Here is a 10,854-nt window from a genome sequence, read left to right on the forward strand (position 1 = left end):
GTCAAAGCATGTCATCTCATGTCATCGTATACGAATACATTTTATTTTTAATTGAATTCAGTTCATTAGTTGTGACTTTCGTATCAGCTCTATCGTATCAGCTATATCGATGGATCCATCTACGTATAACCACGGTATCAGGCGGTGGGGACATCAGCGACAACAATACCCGTCCACTGAGCCTTGGCCTCAGCTCATCATATCTCATATCATCGTATACATATACATCGTCAGTCACAACCAATTTACATCATTCAAAAATATCATCATATTCACCAGTTAATAAAAACATGCATATACGTAACTTTTCCTTTAAACCAAGCATGCAACGTAGTTATCGTAATTCCATAAAAATCATGAACATGATGCATAGACATTTAAAATATCATAAATTTGTGCTAAGGGCGCTGCCAGTACCAAAATCTCACTCCGGGTGCAAAATGATCATTTTGCCCCGGAAAACCCAAAAATTACCGTTTTACCTCTGGACCTCTAAAATTGACCCGAAGCTAACCAAACTCCTTAAAATATCCCAAAACATATTTAAAAGCATTCTTAGATGTAAACTCGAGCTCATTTCATAACTTAACTGATTCGTTTTAAAACATGGACCGGGGTCTCGGTTTTAACCCGAATCGACTCGAAACACAACCAAAATTTTCCCAACTTTTTATCACACTTTACAAACACTATAAGGCTCCTAAAACTGTAACATCAGGCCCAAAACCCTTTGGCTGATATTCCAGAAAATGGCACAAACCTCGGCCCTTCATAATTTTGCACCCTATTACACTCATTTTCCCAACACTCACTACCCTAGCTAATCCGACGGTACTAGCCATGGACCAGTCTACCTTACACCTATACCAGCCCCTACTGGACCTACATGAGCCACGATCACAGCCCCATGCAGCCTCCACGAGCCACGATCGCTAAAACCCCAACACCACACCACCCGAACCTCACTCTTCAAGGCGTGCAGCCAGCCCATCGGTGGTCCCAACGGCGGTTGGCCCTACTAGGGCCGTGACTGGGTCTGGTCCAGGCCTTGCTCCAGCCCTCGTACCACCCGTTCCACCCCAAACCAGAACCACAACCCCAATCGAGCAAAAAAACCAAGAACAACCTCTCGATCTCTCCTCCTACAGCAACCCCGAACAGTTATCACCCCAAGAACCCATCGTGACACCACTATCAGCCTCTGAACAGCCCTAAGCCGCAACCCCTTCACCTCAATTCAAAAAAAAACGTGAGCAACAATTATGGAATGCAAAAACATAAACAAAGAAAAAAAAAGCTTCGGTACAAGGCTGGATCGAAATTTTTAGAGCAAGAACACATTCAACGGCTTATAAAACGTGTATGATGCGTAAAGAATAATACAATGCTTGCCTTTGATGATTCCTACGCAAGAACGATGAAGAATGGAAGTCGGGAGGGCGCTGGGGAATTTTCTTTGCAAGAACAAAGTGAAAATCGAGGCACCTAGAGGTTGCTGATGAAGGAAACCGAGAGAATTTTCTGAAAAAGGAGGGTTGTGGGCTGACTAGCTTTTAGGTTTAGGTTTAAAAGGGTGTTTAGCATTATTTAAATAGATAACAATAATCTAATGAGCCCTAAATTGTTAATTAGAGGTTTAAAAAAGGATTTTTAGCCCAACAAGCTTAAAGGTAGACTCATTAAATTAAAACACACTCTCGAAAAATATTTCGTGTTGGAAAGTTTTTGAAAATATTAGCCGAACCCTCAAAAAGTCCACCAATTCGATAAAATTTGTGTACCATATAAAAATAAAATCATATCGGTAAAAATACCCAACAAGACTCATTTCTTGAACAATACCTTTAAAACATCTTATATTAATTAATAAAAATTAATCGTATAAATACAATAAAAATAATTTTCATGATAATTCTCCGGTCTTCGTTCCTCGTTCGAGAGCGAAACGCATCTAGAAACCCTAATGCACGAACTTTTAAAATTTCATGAGATAAATCCTATAATGCATGAATATGCATAAAATGCACAAAAATAATTAAACACATAATTTTAAATAAAAATTCTAAATTGCATGTATTCAGGTTACATAAATTAAATTCCTGGATCTTACAGTAATTGATCGATTTTTCCCTACTTTCCTCCAAAACGGAGCTTTTTTACCACGCTCCACGCTTAATCGTGCTTAACCGATGCCTAATCGTGCTTTTTCGAACACTGCTCATTTCTACGTTCCTGTAACATAAATCAGTTTCAACCCTAACCTAAAATGCATAGCGGTCGGAAAATTAATTGTGAAATTAATATGCCACTTGTCAATTATCATGTGAGCCAAGACTTTTTCAATGCATATATGCTTCAATTTGGATTGCTCTAATTAACTTACAGCAAGGATTGATGAACAAAAGCATGGCAAGTGGCAACCTTCCTCCAAGTTTTTTACGAATTTGAGATAACATTTTCAACAAAATTTTAATTTAAATTATGACATAAAAATATAATCCTAAAATATTAATAAAATTAAGATCATATAACGTATATACGTACAAGCAATCACATCAAATTTGAAATTTAACGTTTATTTCAATACGAATTTTTTTTTGGTCTCCCATCAGCAAGCCCTCTCCATAAATTTTATGAAATCCAAAAAAAATATTATATCACATTGACTTTTTGAACGTTACAATTATTTACATGCTTTATTAAAAAATAATTAACAAGTGGATGAAGGTTAGCCACGACTGCAAACAATAATTTTATAAAAAAAAAATAGTATTAATATAATGTGAAAAAGCTAGAGTCAAGTACCTCTATAAACTTAAAATAATTCTATGTCAAATGATTATTTCATTAAAAAAACCCACAATTAATGGAATCTCAGACAATAATATTAGCAAGCAACAAATTCTGTCCTAAAATTGGGTGCGACCGACACTAAATTCAAGCATTTCACAGCTGTAAGTTGCTGTATTTTCGTTATTTTAACATACAATATATGCACTATATATGTTGAAAAAAAAAGTGTATTATTGGCAGTATTACTCTAAATAAAAAATAAAATAAGATTCACATTTATAATTTCAAATCAACTTCAGATTAAATTAATTAGTCCTTCGGTTATAGTCTTTTTTTTTCTCTGACTTTTATTTGATCTTCCTTTTAAAAATCTATTATCTTGTAACAAAGTTTTAAAAAGTATATTTGATGATAAAAAAAACTAAAAAGATTCAGATTTTATTTCCTTTGATGTCATCTATACCATTGATAAATAATGTGTGTCATTTGTCAAAAGGTGTTCGAATCCATAGATGTAATGCCCGAGAATTAATCACTGTAATTAACGATGATTTATTTACAATTTTATGTGATTATGAAAGGATTAACCGAGACCCGATTTGAGATAACGCGTAAAAAGATGTATGTGCGAGGATGAGCTCTCGCGCATATGCGTGACCAGCCGGGCGCATATGCGCGAAATGTCCAGAGGACCTCGCGCATATGGGCGACCTGAACCCGCGCATGTGCGCGAGGGTGGCAGAGAGTTGGGCAGAAATTTGAGTACTTCGCGCATATGCGCCGGTAGATGTCGCGCATATGCGCGAGACGTGTTGCACGTAGAGTGAGCCATTTGCCTTGATGCATGTTACGTATATATATATATATATATATAAGCAAATACGTAAACTTCAGAAAACGAGAAATCGAAGGGGAAACTTTGGGGAAAAATTGTCCTTGAATCTTAGGATCGCGATTATGTAAAATCCGTCCGTCTGATTTTGAATCTGACTTCGGTACTGTGTTCATATCAATGCAGGCTACAACTGGACGTAATTTTTACTACGTTTTGACATGTTTTGAAATTATGATATTGTCAGAATTGCATGGAATTCATATATGATGTTGTGGACATGTTAAACATCATAGAATCGAAGTCAGATTAAGAAACGGACTGATTATGGAATGATTATGATTTCTGAAGTTAATTGACTGAGATATGATATCAGATTGTATTGGTATCGGTTATTAGTTGAGGGAATTATTATCTGGTGATGTTATATTGACCGGGATATCGGGATTGTGCGGTTATACCGTTGATTTTGAATTATTGATCAGATTGGAATTGGTTTGAGCGGTATATTAATATGATATTATTGATATTGCCATTGCCAGATCGAGGGATTGACAGAGTTTGAATTTCAGACCGAATCCACGAACGAAAGGTATAAGTCAATGTGGTATTGGAAGATCGATTTGAGTCGGTTTAGACTTGAGTTTCCCTAAATCACATACTTTACTTTATTGCATCGATATTTGCATTGATTTGATTGAGGTACTTGTTCTCTTGATTTATAGATAGCAGGTATTAGACGAGTAATCTTGTGACAGAAGTGCCTGATAGTGGCGGGATCGCCACGGGCACATTGCACGATGTCACAAGATAGTGTATTGGCGATATTGCCAAAGTCTGTCACCGGATGATTGGCTATCGATGTGGATAGAAATGTGGCTTCTTCTATTACTGATGATCGATATCATATCGATGTGGATAGAATTGGAGTTTCTTCTATTACTGGTGATCGATACTATATCGATGTGGATAGAATCAGAGCTTCTTCTATTAATGGTGATCGATACCCTATCGACGTGGATAGAACTGGAGTCTTTTCTATTACTGTTGGTCGATATGGGAATGCCAACTTCTGGAAACCGGGATCTCTAGATTAGGATTGAGTCTAGTCTGAATTGTAGAGTTACGAGTATTGTCGACAGTCTGATATTGATTATGTTTCAGATTTTGATACATATTGCTGTTATCTGTTACATGCTTTATATTTGTTTATATGATTGCATGTTTCGTTGATTTATACTGGGATTATATTCTCACCGGAATTATCCGGCTGTTGTCTTGTTTGTATGTGTACATGACAACAGGTGGGACAGGATCAGGGTCCAGGAGATGAGGAGAGATCGTGATAGAGTGGAGACTTCGGACTTTGATGTATATAGGGTTTTGGCACTTGATAATTAGATGTTGAATCTTAGTTTTTACTGATTTGTAGACGGTACAGGACTTGTACTTTAGTTTATACTGAGTTGTATATTAGTTTGATTTCACTACATTCCGCATTAAAAGAAAAAAATTTATGACCCTAATTACTTGATTAATAAATTGATCCTGATGACGATTAAGAACTGATTAGCGTCCGGGTCCCCACAATAGAACAAGTGGACGTTTAGCCAATATTCAAGAGTTCAATTCTCTTTACCAAGATATTATTGAGCAAGATTGTCACACTTGACTTGTAGTTTGGTTTACTAGAATAACGTGATTTACGTAATATTGTGTTAGTATGATAATTTATCCATAACACATCGAAAAATAACGATAACATGTTCTCACATCATACAAAATGTATGTCATTTAATAAATACCTTTGGTCACAAAATGTTGATTTCCTAAAGTACCTTTTTTTCCCCTCCAAATATCGCATCTTATTTTTTTTCCTTATTTTTATGCATAAAGTTATAATATCTTTTCTTAAATAATATATAAAATTGCAATTAAATTTCAAAATTCAATCATTTAAAATAATATGTTTTTTTTTCACTTGTATGAATCAAACATGTATATATGTTTTAAAATTCTCCAAAATTATTTTCTTCTTTTAAAAAATTTAATTATATCAACTTCTTGCAACTTGAAACTAGTGGCGAAAATAATTTTTTTTATTATCTATTAGTTTTCCACCTCAGTCACTCTCATCATCAGTGAAAAATCAGTTATACAGATATAATTAAAAATATTTATGATTTTTCGCAATCTCAAAATTTCTAAAGGAAATCTACAAAATTTCCAAGTACAAAGACTTTTTATGTTAGTTTCAAAACTCACATCAATATAAGATGTAAAACTTGAAACAAATTTTGAGTGTAAATTCAACGCAAAGCATCATTGAAAATATTTGATATATCTCTTAAGTATGTGTTAGAATGTTTTCAACAAAACTTTAAATCTTTGAAAAAATAATAGATTGTAAATTGATCGAGAGTTTAGAGTGCTCGGTAAATCTTGAAATAACCTTTTATAGATAATTTATGACGTTGAGATTTGAACAATTATAATCCAGCATTTTATAGATGATTGATTACTAACAAAATAATACTAGATTCCACGTATTATTCGTGTATTTCAAAAATAGTATGCAACAATAAATGTTTGCGATACTGACATTGAACGATCATAATATTTTTGCTTGTATACCGTGAACATTATCTGAAAAAGTTGATTTGTTGATAAAATTTCTTCAAAATTAAAAGAATAAATCTGATATTGTTAATTGGCCGATTATATAATTAATTACACCGTAGAAATATCCGATCAGCAAATGGAGATTGTCTTTTCCAGTTTGGTAGATTTAAATCAGTGATTCTGAAAATATTATGTGTTGAATTTATGTTACGTATTTTTATTTTAAAATATATTTACTTTCAAATTTTTATTCATTGGCTTATAATTCCAATTGATATGAAAAATAAAAAATATTTGAGTCTTAATAGATATTGTCTCCTTATTTTTAATTAGATATTATCCTTCGAACATATTATTATTGGAAGACATATTTATATCATTTTGCAATCAAATAATAAAATTTAGATTCATGTGATCATATCGAAAAAAAGACAAAAATTTGTGTGAGACGGTCTCACATGTCGTATTTTGTGAGACAGATATTTTATTTGGGTCATCCGTTAAAAAATATTACTTTTTATGCTAAGAGTATTAATTTTATTGTGAATATCGATAACGTTGATCCATCTCACAAATAAAGATTCATGAGACTATCTCACAAAAGACTTACTAAAAAAAATCTAATAGCCCCTTAACAAAAGCCAAATCATAAAAATTATATATTTGGTTGTTACAAGAAGATAATAATTTTTTTTTTAAAAAATCAAGATAAGGATTAAAGAATTATGATTTTGACCTCTTTACCATTAACAAAGAAAATGAGTGTTAGTTTTTGTAAGCTGTATATGTAATTTGAAGTTATTGTCTACCTCACGTTTACTATATAGTAATAGATGAATTGATGTGTAATTTATTTAAAATCTATTGTTTCTGAAAAATCATTTAACACCAAAATTTTAATATACGTGCATGCATGTATTGTGTGTCTGGTACTAATAATGGGTAAGATTAAAAATAGTATCTTATGTTTTTATACACTCAAAAGAATTAAAAAGGATAAAGGTTATGAGGTAAATCTAAATGGATACCAAATAAATGATGCTGAGGTGATAACATATTAATTTAAAATTTTCTATAAATAATATCATTAATTAAAACGTCATCAATGGATTTGTGAAAAAGATAAACCCAAAAGCCAAAGGGTAGCAGTGTGAGGCAAATGGAGTTGATTCTATTCTACATCTAGGGCACTACCTACGTGATAGAATTAAGAGTTCAAATTTAACCACACATACATGGATCTACTAATTTTTTTAAAATTATGTATGTGTGTAAATCTTATCCATCTAAATAATGTGGAAACAGTGCCCACATGTAGATTCGAAGCTACCGGCAAATGGAGTCCATAAATACTAAATAGAGATCAGTAAAGTTGGAGCAAATCTGATACCCTTTGCCTTTTCTGGCGCTGTTTGTGGATTTGCAAAAATAGCAAGAAACAGCCTTTTTTCACTGTAGATTCTTGTAGAAATTTAACACGCCGTCCCCCCCTCGAATTCCGCCATGTTTCTTTCTCCTTCGAGAAATTAACTGAAATAAAGATAAGGGAAAGGTTTCTATTTTGATGCTTCAGTACTCAACCCAAAGCTTCCAATCTCTCGAGCTACCCGATCTTGAAGCCGCCATTAACGTTGACTTGGTGATTCTGTACTTGTTATAATAAGCCCAATAAACATGAGCAGAAACCGCAGTGGCAGTACCAGTAGCAGTAGCTTTCTTTTCCCGAACAACAGCAGCGGTATCAAGAATATTTCAGCCGAGGGAGAATTCTTGAGGAGCAAAGAATCGATGGTGTCCGATTTGTTTGGGAATCAGCAAAATCCAGAGCAGTGTTGTGGGTTAGCGAGGTATCGAACTGCTCCGGGTTCGTTTCTCGCGACCCTTCTGGAATCCACTGCGGACAATAACAGTGGTACTGGGGATGATTCTGAATCTCTCTTTTCTGCTTTCATGGATAACGGGCGTTCGATGAAGCAGGAGATTGGCGGGGATTTGGGCTATGTGGGATCTTATTCTGTGGGAATGGAGACTCAAGCTCATAAGGTGAATAATAATGGCTCAAATCTTGCTAGGCAAACGAGTTCTCCTGCTGGATTTTTCTCTGGTAGGTTTGTTAATTCATTTTCTTGAGGTTGTATTTTTCTTTAACGTTTTTTCTTTGGTGCACTTCTCGCTGGATTTGCTTGTTTTGTTCATTGTTACTACTCTGTTTTACATAATTATGCTACTAATTTTTTATTCTGTATCTCAGGATATACAATGAACCCATGTGAGAACCAGAATAGGCAATACTATTTTCGAGCAATTCATGATTTGTGCTTGTTTTTTCACTTTGTCATTCGTTGCCGGAAGTCAATTAGGACAAGAAAATTTAGAACTTGGAGGATGACCTACTGGCTCCGCCACAGATTGGTTCTACGTTTAAAATTATCTTGTTCAAGTATTACCAACTGGATTCCTTGACTGAGAAACTCAAGATTCCTGTTTCAAGCAGACGGGAGTTTGGTGGGAATCGGTACAAGGGGTGATAGATCACATTTCACATGGAAATGTTTTTATTTTTCATGTATAGTTGCTGCCCTGTGTATTAGTTCATAATATTCAAAATAGGCATAAGTTGTGTGTACTAACACTGGCTAAAACATGTGTTTTCACCTCAGGATTAGGTTCAATGGGAGGGGTGGGAAATTACAGAGTGCAATATCACGCAGAACCCAATTCGTCAAGAGGTGTGAACAATCAAATCAACTTTTCATCCTCCCCATCTTCAACCTCAAGATTCATGCCCACCATACCAGAGAACTGCAATGAGAGTATAGTCGCACGTAGCTCCGAGGACAAGCAGTCGGGACATAGTTCTCACATTATTGACAGCAGAGAATACGAGCCGTGGAACGATTCCTCTTTCAATGGCTTGAAAAGAACTCGAGATGGTGATTTGAAGATGTTCTCTAGTTTCAATGGATTGGAAAATCAGGTCGAAATTTTGTCTGCTTTCCATTCCCTTCACTTTTTTTGTGTGGTTTTATTGTATTCTGATTGTCATTTTTTTAAAACAGAATGAGGAAACTAGGAAAAAGTCTCCAGGTTTAGTTCATCATTTGAGCTTGCCAAATACATCTACTAGTACGGCCGAAATGCAAAAGTTCTTGCACTTTCAACAAGACACCGTCCCTTGTCAAATCCGGGCCAAACGAGGTTTTGCCACTCATCCAAGAAGTATAGCCGAACGGGTAAATATCCTTTTGTATGATATAGAATCGAGCTTTTCATTACAACCTTCCAAGCCATTAGAAGATATTTTCTATCAATAACTATACAATATTTTAAATCATACAATAGCCTAAGTGTTCGGGTTGAATTATCATACCATATACACATACAGTGCAAGCATTTGTTGCTCTCTGACATAAATCATCAAGATTTTCTAAAGATTAGATGTAAAACTCGTCAAGATTTTGATGGTGAAAACATATTTTTCCTGTTTTTGTAGATGAGACGGACCAGAATAAGTGAAAAAATGAAGAAGCTGCAAGATCTTTTCCCAAATATGGACAAGGTACTTATTAAATATCGTAGTCCCGTTTGTTGGAAATACACTAGCAAAACCTCGTCGTGTGCACATCTTGTAAGGGGTGACATTTCCTGAATATTTAACAGTGACACAACCACAGTCAAGTGCTGCTTATGTGTGGCAGATGTGCGTGCACCAGCTGATCTTCGCCTGATACCCCGATACTCCTGAATCACCCCTATATGTCTACGGGGTCGGATGCAATGTGTTGGGTATCCAAGTGCAGGGATTTGTCCGTGCTTGAAAGATGCATATCAATCCGTATAGCATGGACAAATCTGCATATTGGTGATCAGATTTCGTCCGAAAATTTGTCGAACTTAGAATTTGATGAAAATGGTTAAATTTCTGTTGGTCGTATTAAACAAAATTTGATTTTATTGATTTCCTTTTCAGATTAAACTTCCTTTCCGTTCTTTTTTTCTTAATTTTTGTTTGTAATGTTGTTGATTGGCAGCAAACAAATACATCGGATATGCTAGACCTGGCAGTTGAGTACATTAAAGACTTGCAAAAACAAGTCAAGGTAAGAAAACAAATAAATCCCTTTCAATCAAATGTCACCGTTTCACATGAAATGTCTCATCCATAATTTTCTTTTCATCTCATCCATCATTTTGTAGACACTCACGGATACGAGGGCGAGGTGCATCTGTTCACGAGGAACGTAAGCGACAAATACTACAGCGACTTAGTCGTCTTTTTTGATAAGAATGCGTAACTAATGCAACGGTGCTGGACAAGAACATAACGATGATGTCGATTCATAGCTACCCCACGCGCTCTGGTTGCAATATTCTGCTGAGAATACGAGCATATATGTGACTGTGTGTTTAATTTAACCAGGTAAATTGTGGAATTTGCAAGACTACTATATGGGAACTTGAATTGGTTCGCAGATACACTATGATTGTGTATATTATGTGTCGGATATTTCGGTTCTAAGAAATAATAGTTAGCAACCAATTAAGTGGTTTTCTAAATGATGGAAAGTGAAACAAATTATATAAACGAGAGTGAGTTAATTTAGTTA

The 10,854-nt window shown here is 34.9% G+C and overlaps 1 protein-coding gene across 2 annotated transcripts; it reads left to right on the forward strand.

Annotated features, from left to right (window-relative positions):
• Window positions 1–7,621: 7,621 nt before the first annotated feature.
• On the forward strand, window positions 7,622–10,854 carry LOC142527178 (transcription factor bHLH130-like). 2 transcript variants are annotated; one of them, XM_075631905.1, is made up of 6 exons: window positions 7,624–8,351; window positions 8,908–9,224; window positions 9,307–9,480; window positions 9,741–9,806; window positions 10,279–10,347; window positions 10,445–10,854. In XM_075631905.1, the coding sequence occupies exons 1-6, from the start codon at window positions 7,922–7,924 to the stop codon at window positions 10,490–10,492; spliced, it is 1,104 nt and encodes a 367-aa protein (XP_075488020.1). In that variant the 5' UTR covers window positions 7,624–7,921; the 3' UTR covers window positions 10,493–10,854. The 2 variants fall into 2 exon arrangements, with proteins under 2 accessions (XP_075488021.1, XP_075488020.1); XM_075631906.1 differs by lacking the exons at window positions 10,279–10,347; window positions 10,445–10,854 and adding an exon at window positions 9,908–10,222 and having other exon boundaries at window positions 7,622–8,351.

The sequence above is a fragment of the Primulina tabacum genome, chromosome 15 (assembly GCF_025594145.1).
Source record: "Primulina tabacum isolate GXHZ01 chromosome 15, ASM2559414v2, whole genome shotgun sequence".
NCBI lineage: Eukaryota > Viridiplantae > Streptophyta > Magnoliopsida > Lamiales > Gesneriaceae > Primulina > Primulina tabacum.